The 13,895-nt window shown below is 46.0% G+C and overlaps 1 protein-coding gene across 1 annotated transcript; it reads right to left on the bottom strand.

Moving 5' to 3' along the window:
* Positions 1–1,313: 1,313 nt before the first annotated feature.
* LOC130679400 (nuclear envelope pore membrane protein POM 121-like) lies at positions 1,314–12,163 on the bottom strand (the record flags this gene model as incomplete). Its single annotated transcript, XM_057488017.1, is given in 11 exon segments — positions 1,314–1,883; positions 1,886–2,107; positions 2,142–2,501; positions 2,504–2,889; positions 4,038–4,185; positions 4,313–4,431; positions 4,904–4,974; positions 5,595–5,683; positions 8,583–8,754; positions 10,298–10,378; positions 12,015–12,163. Coding segments are annotated over 11 exon segments (2,034 nt in total), but the record flags the coding sequence as incomplete, so codon positions are not given.
* Between the last annotated feature and the right edge of the window lie 1,732 nt (positions 12,164–13,895).

Raw genomic sequence — 13,895 nt, 5'->3', positions numbered from 1 at the left:
AGACCGAGCCCATTCCAAATCTCACCTGCAAGCACAGATGTGTTCTGAGGTGTGCTGGCCACGTAGATGGCAAACAGTGTGCTCTGGCCAGCTGCACCCAGGGAGTTCTGACACAGGCATCCCCAGAAAGGGGCTGTGTCACCAGTTCTCCCACTCCATCCTGGCACAAAGTTGAATACCCCAGTGGTGGAGCTGCTGTGGGGGGCTGACAGGCTCATCCCAAAGACCCCGCTGCCAGCGGGGCCTGCTGACACCCCGGATGTGACATGGGATGAGGTGGTGCTGCCACCACTGCTGGTGGTCTGGGTCACAGCTTCAACGTCCGAGGTGGTGGCTGCAAAAGAGAAGGAAATGAGGATCACTGTCTAACCCTACACACAAAAGTATATTTGAAATGGATCAAAGACCTGAATGTAAGCCATGAAAACATAAAACTCTTAGAAAAAACATAAGCAAACGTCTCTTGGACATAAACATGAGTGACTTCTTCATGAACATATCTCCCCCGGCAAGGGAAACAAAAGCAAAAATGAACATATAGGACTATATCAAGCTGAAAAGCTTCTGTACAGGGAAGGACACCATCAATAGAACAAAAAGGCATCCTACAGTATGGGAGAATATATTCATAAATGACAGATCTAATAAAGGGTTGACATCAACAATGTATAAAGAGCTCACACACCTCAACAAAGAGCAAATAATCCAATTTAAAAATGGGCAGAGGAGCTGAACAGACAGTTCTCCAAAGAAGAAATCCAGATGGCCAACAGGCACATGAAAAGATGCTCCACATCGCTAGTCATCAGAGAAATGCAAATTAAAACCGCAATGAGATATCACCTCACACCAGTAAGGATCGCCACCATCCAAAAGACAAACAACAACAAATGCTGGCGAGGATGAGGAGAAAGGGGAACCCTCCTCCCCTATTGGTGGGAATGTAATTTAGTTCAATCACTGTGGAAAGCAGTATGGAGGTTCCTCAAATATTCAAAATAGAAATACCATTTGACCCAGGAATACCACCTCTAGGAATTTACCCTAAGAATACAGCAGCCCAATTTTAAAAAGACAGAAGCACCCCTATATTTATCGCAGCACTATTTTCAATAGCCAAGAAATGGAAGGAACCTAAGTGTCCATCAGTAGATGAATGGATAAAGAAGATGTGGTACATATGCACAATGGAATACTACTCAGCCATAAGAAGAAAACAAATCCTACCATTTTTGTCAACATGGATGGAGCTAGAGGGTATTATGGTCAGTGAAATAAGCCAGGTGGAAAAAGACAAGTACCAGATGATTTCACTCATCTCTGGAGTATAAGAACAAAGGAAAAACAGAAGGAATAAAACAGCAGCAGAATCACAGAACCCAAGAAAGGACTCACAATTACCAAATAGAAAGGGACTGGGGAGGATAGGTGGAAAGGGAGGGAGAAGGGGTGGAAGAAGAAAGGGGGCCTTATGATTAACATGTATAATTTGGGGGGGCACGGGGAGGGCTGTGCAACACGTAGTAGACAAGTAGTGATTTTGCAGCATCTTACTAGGCTGATGAACAGTGACTACTGGGGTATGTGGGGGGGACTTGGTGACGAGGGGAGTCTAGTAAACATAATGTTCCTCAAATAATTGCAGATTAATGATACCACAAAATAAAAAAATTGGAGGAAACAGCTGTGGTGCTGCCAAAGGCTGACTGGGTGCTGGAGATGGTGCCAAAAAGAGAGGCTGCGGGTTTCAATCCACGAAAACCTGACCACACGGTGGTGCCAAAGGCTGGCTGGGGTGGGGCCAGGGCTGCTGAGCTTCCAAAAGGAAAGGAGCTGCCGAAGCTGGGGGCCAGTGCTGGCTGGCAGTCCACATCTGCTGTCTGACAGTGGCTCCGAACGTGTGCTGTGGGGTGACTCCGGGATAGGACGGGACGGGGGGCCTGGTGCCGGAACCAAAGGGAGTGTTGAAGGCTGGGGTGGCAGTGCTGCTTAATGTCAGTGCAGGCTGGCTCGGGGCGATGGGGGCAGAGGTCGTGAGGGTGCCACTGAAGCCACCGAAACCGGCGGTGCTGCTGCCAGCAGCTGTCTGGATGGCGCCGGGCAGGGACTGGCTGAAGGTGACGGCTGTTGTTGGATCAGGCATGGCCTGAGCCTGCCAAACTGGAGTATGGAGCCCATGGCTGGGCAGAGCTGGCAGCAGAGGCAAGGGGGGACCCAAAGAAGACAGGCTGGGCAGTGGAAGCAGTGGGGCTGGTCATGCTGCTCGCAGTGCTGGTCACACTGCTCACACCAAAGCCAAAGACAGGCTTCTGGGCAGAGTCTGCGGCTGTGCCGGTGGTGGTCCCCCAAGCCGCTGCTGAGGGGATGCTGACACTGAAAGGGCCAGGGTACAGAGGGGTATTCATGCTAGTGCCTGAAGTAGTTGTCTGACTGAAGGAGGAAGGAGTTGACAAGGGCAAAGATGTAGGTAGCCCTGTGCTGCTAAAAACAGGACTGAAAGTGAGGGGAGGCTGCTGGTAGTCGGGGTGTGGGCAGAGCTGGAAGATGCCTCCGTTGTGACTTGGGAATGGCTGGATGGCACAGGACCCTCCTTCCCACTTTTAGATGGAGCCACAAAGATGGGCTTGAACGTGGGACGTGCTGAAGACACAGCAGGAGCTGCCGAGGCAGAAGGGTTAGCAGGTGGTCTGCTCAGCGTTCCAAAGAGAACACTGGGCTTCAGGGTGGGGGCTGCGGCAGGCGGGGCCTGGGGTTTGGCAGATGTCTCAGCCTGAGAGGCTGGAGGTGAGTTGGTGGCATCACTGGCTGGTATTGCGGGAGAGGCAGGGGTCAGCCCCGAGAAAGGGGCTGTGTACCTGGAGTCTGAGGAGGGCCGGGGAGGGACCCTGGCTGTAAAGAGCCAAGAGGGCCCAGAAGGCCAGGTGTCTGCAGGGGCGAAAGGGCCATGGGCGTGGCTGTTAGGCAGGGAAATACATATGAGTGGGGTGGAAAGAGTACAGGGTCAGCAAAGCCCCCTAGAAAGGACTCAGTTAACCAGTTAAACTTAGAAATCCGGAAAAGATTCAGAGTTAGTGAGTTAATCAGTTAAAGCTCAAAAGGTCAAGAGAAACTTGGCCTTGAAGGTTCGAATATTTCCCAGATAAAACTATCTGAGCACAGCCCGTGTCTTCATTGTGTCCATTAGATCCTTGTATGATTAACTCTAGCCTGCTAAAAGGCCCACCTATAAACAGCAAAGAAAAGACGGGGAGATCCCAACTTAAAGCCAAAATTGTATTTTAAAAAAAACTAGGAAGTTTCAGAAGAAAGATTCTTAACATACTCCTTAGCAAACAAATAACTCTGCCCACCTTGGAGGAAAGGCAGACAGTCTTGATAAGCTAATTTTGCAGAATTACCTAGAGGACTGATGAGTAACTTAATGTCTCATCAAAGATACTTGAGACCACTTAACAAGCCCACACCCGAGCCCTCTGTCACATTCCTGAAAAATCCTTAAAAGGGAGAACCCCCAACCTTTCAGTGTGCTCCTATGTGAGGTCACCTGCACTTTCTAAGTGCATAACCTTTTAACTTTAAACTCCCTCTTTTCAACCTTTCAGGGTGCTGCACTCCTCTCTCTGAGGTCACCTGCACTTCCTAAGTGCATAACTTCAACTCTTCCCAACCTTTCAGGGCACTCCCCTCTCTGAAGTCACCCACACTTTCTAAGTGTGTGACCTTTTAATCTTAAAGTCTTGCTCTCCAACCTTTCAGGGCACTCCTCCCTCTCTGAGGTCACCTGCACTTCTTTCTGGCTAAGTAACTTTAAATAAAACTTTTACTCTGTTTCACTACTGTGTCTCTGCCCTTCAGTTCTTTGTCATGGCGGGGACAAGAACAGAAGAAAATACACAATGCCTCCCACCCAACATTGCCACTGCAGCAGATTCTAGGAAGAAGAACAGAAAATGTCAACTATGGTATCTCAAACGTGATGGTATTTGGTGCTCTAGAAGCCTTGCTGGGCCAGGGATTCAGCAGTCAACAAATATGACTCTGGGAACTGTCTCTGGAGTGTGAAATTAACCCATATTCCTTACCAGTCTTATCCTCGAAGATCCTCTTCAGCCACTGTGACTGAGCTTGCTTCTCCTGGTAATACTCTTCGACCGTGATCGAGCCGCTGATCCAGGGAGCTGGAGGCTACCAAGAGAAAAAGGAGAAGCCAAGCCAGTCAGAAGGAAGTGAAAGAAACTTGTACTGACCCTTCCATTCCTGAGACGCAGGGGAGTCAGACTGGGGCGGGCAGGGGTGGGTGGACAGATCATACCAAGATCAGCAGGATCCCTCGCCTGGAGGGCACCAGGGGAACCTTGCGTCTGTGTGGCTGGGAGCTGCTGGGTGTAGGTGGAGAATCCCAGGAGTTCTGCTCCCTACATGTGGTTGTATCTGCAAATAAAGTATCAGACTTCCTTTCTTCCTGCTCTCTTCCAGAAATGGAGAGGTTTGTCTATCCAGCCTAGTTTTTAATACTGAACTGTCACTAGGTATCTCTGAGATTCTATCTTCTATGGTTTGGGCACTTGGATGGTGTTGGCAAGATTATTTCTAACAGTCAAGACGACGTGAAGTGGTCATTGCTCCAAATGGTTGCTTACTGGACAGAAATTGCCTGGTCTGCTCAGATTCCTCCACCTAGGCTTACCTTACAACAAACCCCCCAGGTGGCCTGGGTTATGCTCTACGAGTCTGGGCCACCTTTCTCCCTGACCAGACCATAAACCCCGAAGGACAGGAACATCTCTCTCTGTAACTACCAAGCCCCACACAAATCAAGGCTCAGTACGTGTTTCCAGTGGGTTGTGGTCCATGTGCCCTCCATACACTACCGCCAACACATGCCACGCGTTCATCAACTTACCCTGTTCACCCTGGGACTCCTTGTTTACCGGCGGAGCAGAAGAGCCAGATCCCTGAGGACCGTCCTCTTCTCTGTAGGAGGAAGAGGCACAATTAAGTTTAGAAAAGCACTGGATAACTTCTTACACCCTCCTAACTACCAACTGACCAAAGTCTAGAACAACCATGACTAAGATCTCAGTGTGTCAAGACAACAAAAAGAAGCAAAGAAAATTCCTAAAGAAATGAAGGGAGGCAGTTCACAGAAGCCATAGAGACACCTTTGTCTTAAAACAAGCAGAAAACAATCTTCAGAACCTTACATACAACCTGCCAAGTTTCTGAGAGTCCTAGTCACACCTCTATCTCTAAGAAAGCGGCATTCTAGTCAGGCACCTAGGGGGTCAGCTGGGGTCTAGAATGTGAAGCCTGCTGCCCACCCCCATCAGTCACTCTGTTCACTCTGTCCCGTGCAAGCCCTTCCCCTTACGCCCCAGCCCCTCACGCTGCAGCATGAGGGGAAGCAGAGGCCGGTGTGGTCACACTATGTGACGACTGCAAGAGACGAGAGCGATTCAGGGCAGCACCATCTCTGCCCTTTAGATGTGAACCATTTTGATTCTCCAAATCGGAGTCTCAGAAAGCCTAAGAGCCAAGTAAATTTCCCTCCTTTCCCACCCTCTCATTAATCCACACAGGAAATCACCGATTACCTCATTTTCTTTTCTGGACTCCCTGGTGTCTGTGAGCGGGAGGAGGCTGGACTGGAGAAGGATGAGGCACTGGGACGCCTCTTCCAGAGCTAAAAGCCAAACACAAGTTATGTGACTGACCTTGGGAAGAACATAGAATCTGACCTTCAACATAATTCTGTGGCTCTAATCCATCACTGTATATAAAGTCTCCTTTTCAAGTGACTAAAAACACATTTCTTTCTGAAGTGGGGCTTCTGAAAAGTGAGTCAATTGCCAGTATTTGAAAGGGTTGTTGTCATTGGCCAAAGTTGGAAAAGTTGCATCAGAAAGAGCAGCTACACTATACTGAGGATCATGAAATGTTTATAAAATATCATCAGTTCATAAAGATAACACAGCAAGAATCATATTGGTCACCTTTGGTGTTAACTACTGAATCAGTGCCTGCTTATTATCCTGCCACTCCTATAGATAGGGTTTGTTCTTCTATCTAGAATTACACAGAACTTCAGTTAACAAATGCAGAAGGAAGGACAGAATTAGAACATCACCATTTTGCCACAATGGACATAGACAAAGGCAAAAAATGGCTGCTAAAATCAGCAGGTGAAAAGCTCATAGGAACAATAAAGTGAAGGATCAGACTGACCCCTGAGCCCAGTGGGAGGCAACCACACGGCACGTGCTCCCGATGTGATGCGATCAGAAGTGCACAGCAGCACCTCTGCCCGAATCACTAAACTCGAAACTCATCAAGCCTCAGGAGTCAACTGCCCATTTACAGGGAAAATAGGGAGAGAGTAATTGTCAAAATGGCACCATGACGAAAACAAAATCCAGAATGTAGTAAATTCTATAGAACATAATGACACAGACTTTTCAAAAGTTAAGAAAAAGCGTAGTAGTAGTACCGTTGATTGAGTCTAAGAGAGGCCTGACGTCCCCGCTGCGGGGGAGGGCGCGCGCAGCCGCCGCCCCAGCCCGGGTGCTCCGCGCCTGCGGCGGCGGCGGCAACAGCCGCGACAGCCCGCGGGGGAAGCCTGACAGCTGGAGGCCGCCAGGGGGAGCCGGCCGCGCGGGCCAGGAGCGCCCGGGGAGGCCGCGCTGTGAGGCCAGTGACCTGCCGCCTGCGGCTCCTCGGACGGGCCGAGGCGTGGGAGCCGGGGCCCGGCAGCCGGGAGAGCCGGCATCCTGGCGGGGCCCGCGCACCCCGGGGCTGTGTGTGTCGCGCCCCAGGACCGCGGAGGGGTTCTGCCACCGCGGGGAGTTTGCCGGGCCACCCAGCCGGCCTGAGCAGCGTGGCGGGCCGTGGGAACGCGGGCTCCGCCCCCGGTGGACCCACGGGCGGTGTAGGGCGCGTCCCTCGCCCCGACCACCCCCGGCGTCCTGGCGCCCAGCCCCTGGAGCCCCGCCCCTGGCGCAGTGCCTCGAGCATCTTCGCTCCGCCCAGGCCTGTTAAAAAGTTGATTATTTTTACCCTGTCTCCTTGTTAGGCCATCAGATACAACCTTGTATAATGCTAGGTCTGAAGCGCTGAGTGTGAATTAAGTCCCCTGAAATGTAAATTTCAGTACTTATTTTGGTGGCACTTCTTGAATGCTTACTATGGACAGTGTAGACGCATGAACACTTTACATGTACTGCCTCACAACTATCCTATGAAGTAGGTCAAAATCATTATTTCCATAAGTGTACAACCTTACCTTCAGATTTTTTGTTACATATATGAATTAAATACCTTTAATGCTCAAAAAAAAAGAGTCTAAGAGACATGTGAACCAAACACAATGAGTTGATTTTTGGTCCCTGATTCAAAGTAACTGTAATAAGACAGGGAGGGTAAGAAGGGCAAATTGGAGCGATGATAACTAACGTTAAGTCTTTATTATTAAGAGGAATAGAGGCATTGTGGTTATTAATATTCAAAAAGTTTTGAAAATACACTGAAGTACCTACAGGTGAAACAACGTGTTTGTACTTTAAAACACAAGAGGAAAACCAATTTGGGGTGGGGGTGTTGATGGATCAGGACTGACAAAACACTGTTAACTGCTGGAGCCACATGGAGGTTCATTATGATATTTTTCCTTCCTTTTGTGTATGTATGACATTTGATATAAAATTGTAAGAAGGGGCAATGACTATGTATGTCAGGTTTGTTGTGATCACTGATTGAGGAAATGTGTGTACAATGCTCAGCAGAGGGCCTAGTGCAGAATAGATCCAGGTAAAGCTTCGTACTATTATGCTCTGCATTGTCATAACTGCTTGGCCAGGGGCCTTCATCTCCTGTATTTGTCATTTATCATTAATGTGTCATTTATATTACTCTAAGAGCCTTCTGTATGGATGAAAACTTATGTCAAATTCTTTCTCCTCTCAAAAACCTCCTTCACGCATGTCTTAGTTTTTTTCCAGCTCCTATATATTGGGTGCCTGCTTACTGACAAGCACTGTAATGGGTGCTTTTCAAACATTACCTTCAATCTTTATAACAATCCTTTAGAGATGAGAAAAAGAGAGTTTAAGTCATTTACCTGCCCACGAGTCTATAGCTACTAAGTGCCAAAGCCAAGATTTGAACCCAAGTCATTCTGGTAGCAAAACTTGATCTGTTCTCCAGTCTACACTACATCCTTTCTAAAAATAATTATAACCACTTATTTTTAAAACTTTCATTAAATTCCCAGTGCCTAGAGGATGAATTTACGACCCAATGCAATTCAGACTCAATCTACCTTTTTAATCAAATTAGTACCATTTTTTGAATTATTCATCCTTTGTCTATTTATCTATAATAATGGCTCTGTCTTGTGTCAGGTTTCCACATAGGCATTCTGGGCTTTCTAGTTTGTTCCCCTGGTCCATAGCGATCATTCAAGGGTTGGTAACTGCTGTTAGCTTAGAGGTGATCTCAGCATCTGACAGAAGGTGGCTAGTAAACACTGCATAATCAACTAATAAATGCAAAGAACCCACTTCTGCCACATCACCAGGTGCGTGTACCTGAGAGATGCCTCCAGTAGAAGTGTAGGAACTGGTAATGGCATTGCGGCTGGACATACGGATGCCACATGTGCACGTGCCCTTCGAGCAGCTCACAGCAGAGGTGCAGGTTCTCTTACGCAGCTCGCCATCTGAGCTCTGGGAACTGAGGCCTCTCTGCAGAGGCCCAGGCCTAACAGGGAAATAAAAGGGGAAAGCACAGATGTGCTACTGAAAGGCACCAACATTGTTTTAAGGCTTCATCCACAGTCACAAAACTGTTCTAACGCAATGGAAAAGGATAATGTTGTTAATTTTACTGTTAATTCAGCTAAACATGTCTCACAAAGTCAGAAAGGGAAAGCTCAGTATTTAAAAAATTAAAAGTATGATTCTACTTATATATACTCTTGGAAACGCACACAAATCTATAGTGACAGAATGGGGACCAATGGATGCCTGGCAACAGGGACAGGATGAGAGGGAGATTTTAAGGCTTCACCAAGGGGCATGGGGAAACTTCTGGCAGTGGTGGTGATGTTCATTATCTTGACTGTGGTGATGGTTTCGTGGGTGTGAAATTTAGACAAAATAGTTATTGTGGCAAGTTACTCAAAATGTCCTCTCTGATTTCAAAGAGGAAAATTTATAGGACAATAATTCTGATAAGGATACATGTCAAAATTGATCAAATGGTACACTTCAAAGAGGCACAGTTTATTTATGTCAATTATACCTCAATAAAGGTGTTTTAAAAAGTTTAGGAGGAACCAACCACTTTTTCTAAGATTCAAACTGAAACAGAAATTTCCTAAACATCTTTCCTGTGAAATAGTCATCCAACTGTTGTGACAGCAGAGACAGCTCACTGTCTCCTGGCTGATGAATGTCAGCCACAGAGCAGTTTATCCCTGCACTAGATACAAACATACTTCCTCTTTCACTTACTTCACCTATGGATCCCACCTGGAGCCAAGCCAAGCCAATTGTCCTCCTTTCATGTGATAGTCCTTCAGATTTTTGCAGGCCATTATCCTTCACTCCCTCATTTCTTTACACCCCTGAGGATTTTCTCCTCTGGGCTAGTGCTTATGTACCTTTAGAACCCCCTCACCCACCACCACCCCATGACATCTTGAGTTGCTTCACTCTCTCGCAGTGAATTTCAGTTTGTGTCTGCGTCCTCTTGCAGGGCAGGACAGCCAACCAGCAGCACTCCGTGGACAGTGGGACTAAGGGATTCAGGACCACCACCGACCGGCCTCCTCCTAGTCTTTGTTCTGCTATCAGCCCAGAGTAGGAGCATGTTAAGCTTTTTTGGCAGCCATATCATCGTGCTGACTCAGTTTAAAAATGTAACTTACCCCAAGCCTTTTCACACACATTTCCAGCCTCTTTCCCTCCCAGCCAATTCTTCCTCAAATATAATTAAGCTAAAAGGCAGAAATCTCACATTTTTCTTAAATTTCATACTGCTGCATTCTATCCATTGCACAAACCTTGTGATCTTTTTGTTACATACTTGGTTATTCAGTGTATCTACAAACCCTCTTAGCCTTAGCATATTTTATGCATATTAAAGAAAAATAGTAAAAGGAATTAGACAAAATAGTTATTGTGGCAAGTTACTCAAAATGTTCCTCTCTGACTTCAAAGAGGAAAACTTACAGGTCAATAAGTCTGATAATGATCCTTTCCCAAACAGGAAGCCTCACCCAGATGGATTCTCAACTTACTCAGGCACAAAAGCAGCAGGGACTCCGTTGGCCACCTCCGGCTTAAAAGCTGAATGGCCACTCCCACTGCTGTCATGGCACCTGTGACAAATCACAAACCCTCAGTTAGATGATACGACCTCTCCTTTAAGCATACTCTCATATTCCTGGGATCTTATACTCTTTCTACAGAACATAGGTTCATGCTAGACAAGAAAAGGTTGCCTCAGATCTCAAAGATTCAGGAAGGTCAATTTATTCTAGGACTGTCCTAATCTAATAAAAAAAGTATAAAAATGCATCAAGACCTTTTGAACTATTCAGGTGTACTGATTATTTGCTAACTTCTCACCAAAGCGCTGCAATCACAAATTTAATATCCTACCATCTGTAAACTAAAGACAAAAAAACACTTTAGCCACCCACCTACACACATACCCCAGTGCTCTCACTTAGTTCAGTCTGTAAGAGAAGAACTTCACAGGTCACAGATAAGGGCCTGCGCATGGTGCACATAATCACTGCTTATTCCAATTATGGGAAAGACAACACAGAGCCTTCAGTTATAGGCTCACTGGGGTCTAGACAAATTACCAACCTGGAGAACATGAGAAACCTGTTTTGACCATAAGAATAGTTATTTTCTCTCTGACCTCCAACACACCATCTCCCTCTGCCACTCCTGCTTAGTTGGCTGACATGAGCTCAGACTGCTCCCTTGTAAAGCATATCCCTAGTATTCATTACCTGATCTTCCAACGTTACTGCCAATCAATCTTCCAATGAACACACTTGCATTTATTAGTATTTCCTTACCTAATGTTGCCATCTACAGTATCAAAGATAGCCAGCTGTGAACCTGCAGGTTATGGCTGACCTGGTGTAACTGATGAGGACAATGGTTCTATTTCTCAAATGTAGGCCCACTGTCTCCTCAGAGCATGTTTCCTTGACCACCTTATATACAGAGCTCGCCCTTTCTCATGACCCTTTTATAGCACTGCTTTTTAAAAATCTTTATATACTTACAATCTATAATTACCCTGTTTCGTTGATTACCCAAGTCCCAGGAGACCTTTGCTTGCTCACTGCTCTATCCACAGTGCCTGGAGTAGGCTCTGGCACATGGTGGGTCTTGGAATTTGTTGAGTTACAAGAAAATTCTTAACTGACTCCTTGGAAAGCCACAAGCAGTTCTGCATCTTACTCAGACCCTTCAACTTCCTCTCTTTCCATCAAGGAAACAGACTGCTTCCTCTATTTTCGTTACATTTTCAAAAACCAAATAATGAAACTGGTTTTATTTTCATTACTCATAAAGCTACCATACTCCAGTCTTCACTGTTCTTTGCTAAGTATTTCCTTCAGCACAAACATGACACCTAAGCTGATGGTCACCCAAATAACTGACCACCACAAGGGGAAGACTTACAGCATTCTCTCAAAATAAAATTTAACACATTTATGTCAAAAGTATGAAACTGATGTGGTAAGTAACTGTTGGCTTTTCTCTAGTACTTATGGAAAAGGTATATTACAAAATGTATGTAACCTGTGCCTAATGAAAGGCATAGCATTAAAGCTCTTGTTACCAAGCTCTTCCATGAAAGCCAAAGAAGGGGACCTGCTGTTCACACACAGGAGGTGGCCTCTGATTCTTTTGGGAAGTGATCTCTCTTTCAACAAACCCCAGGAGGCCATGTGGGAGGCACGTTGAGTACTCTGCAGGGCATGTTACCTTCTTTTGTCCTCCTGACCAGCAGCAGATGTTTGGTCTTCCTCCTCCTCCACTGTCCTTTTCTTCCTTTTCCAACATTGGAGGGCAAGCAGAACAGCCTCCTTTGACCACGGGTCTCGGGCCTTAGGGATCTGCGCTGCTCTGTAACAGAAAACAGGATTCTAGCTTTAAGATATTCTGATCATGATGCTACATAGCATGAACTTCAGGCGCTGGAAATCAGAAGCTATCCAACAAGCAAAAGGGTAATTTATACACTCACACAAATGGCCCTTAGCTGTTAAGCTACAGTCTTGGGAAAAACCCAGAAAATAAAAAACTGCTCAATAAATGGAACTTGAGATTTCTCCCTCACATAAGGAGCTTCTCCCTTTCCTTTGAGTTACAGTTATTCTCTCAGATGAACAACTGCAGGAGAATAAAGTGGATACACTGGGAGTCTTTTCCTCCATGCTTACATTGGAAAACGAGCCAGGTTGCTCCCGGGAGGAGCGATCCTCACTGTCGAAGGCCTGCACACCACTCTGGAACTACCACGACACAGCACACGCTTCCTGTGACCGCCATTCCGGGGCAGCGTGGGAAGCACACAGGAATACCGGCCCTGCTGGATTGGGTATCGTCTTGGATGTGTTATGCCAAAGTGGTGTGGTGAAGTCCCACAGACCCTGCGGAGAATGGGAGACACATTATGGAATCAAACCAGCTTAGAAGAATGACAGAAAGTTTAAATTCCTTAAGAATCATGTGGGTTTAGTTATTTTCCAGAGAGCTTAATCCTCTAAGCAATACAAAATATAGCATTTTTATGGCTTTCCCCATTCCACCTAAGGGCAGAAAGTGGCAGGTACTTAACAGCTGTCCCTGCAATGGATTCAACAACTTTGAGGGGGAAATTGAAAAACTGCACAAACAAGTCAAACTACAGTGGAAGAAAAGTGTGCGTATGGAGGTGCAGGGACAAATTTTACAAGAATCCTTCAATCTCTTATGCTAAGTCATCAGAAATGTACACCCAAAGTCAAACACTTTAAAAACCTGAATGTTCACCTTTTCAAATAAATGTACTTATCAAGGATCTAGTGTTGTCACTGAAGATTTCAATTTGCTGTTATAACTTAACTGGGACTAAATGAAAAGAAACGACTTTTTAATCTAATCATCGTTATCACCCAAGTTATATCCATCCAGGAGGTTTCCTGGGTATACCTCTTTGAGGTGAGCTGACACAATTTATTGGTACAAAGATAGAAAAGTAACAAAACCTATTAGAGTACTATACTTTACAGACAGAAGGTATTCTTACCGGAGGCAGGGATATTTTAAGTGATTTACCAAGTATTCTACTAAACCCATTCTGTATTAAAGTTCAGATCTTTAAGAACTGAAAGAAAGATTTGCAACAACGTGGATGTGGCTAGAGGGTATTATGCTAAGTGAAATGTGCCAGGCAGGGAAAGACAAGTATCAAATGATTTCACTCATCTATGGAGCATAAGAATAGAGAAAAAAACTGAAGTCACAAAACAGCAGACTCACAGAAGACAAGAATGGACTAACAGATACCAAAGGGAAAGGGACTGGGAAGGGTGGGTGCGAAGGGAGGGAGAAGGGGAATAAGGGGCATTTGGATCAACATACATGATGTAGGGGGGGTGGGCACGGGGAGGGCAGTATAGCACGCAGAGAAGACAAGTAGTGACTCTATAGCATCTCCCAATGCTGATGGACAGTGACTGTAACGGGGTATGAGGGGGGGACTTGATAATGGGGGGAGTCTAGTAACCACCGTGTTGCTCATGTAACTGTACACTAATGACAACAAAAAAAGTTAAAAATTAAAAATCAGAGGAATAGAAAAATGACCCAAAAAAAGGAACT

Source organism: Manis pentadactyla, chromosome 10, assembly GCF_030020395.1.
Source record: "Manis pentadactyla isolate mManPen7 chromosome 10, mManPen7.hap1, whole genome shotgun sequence".
NCBI classification, from domain to species: Eukaryota; Metazoa; Chordata; class Mammalia; order Pholidota; family Manidae; genus Manis; species Manis pentadactyla.
This window is presented reverse-complemented; position numbering and strand designations above follow the sequence as displayed.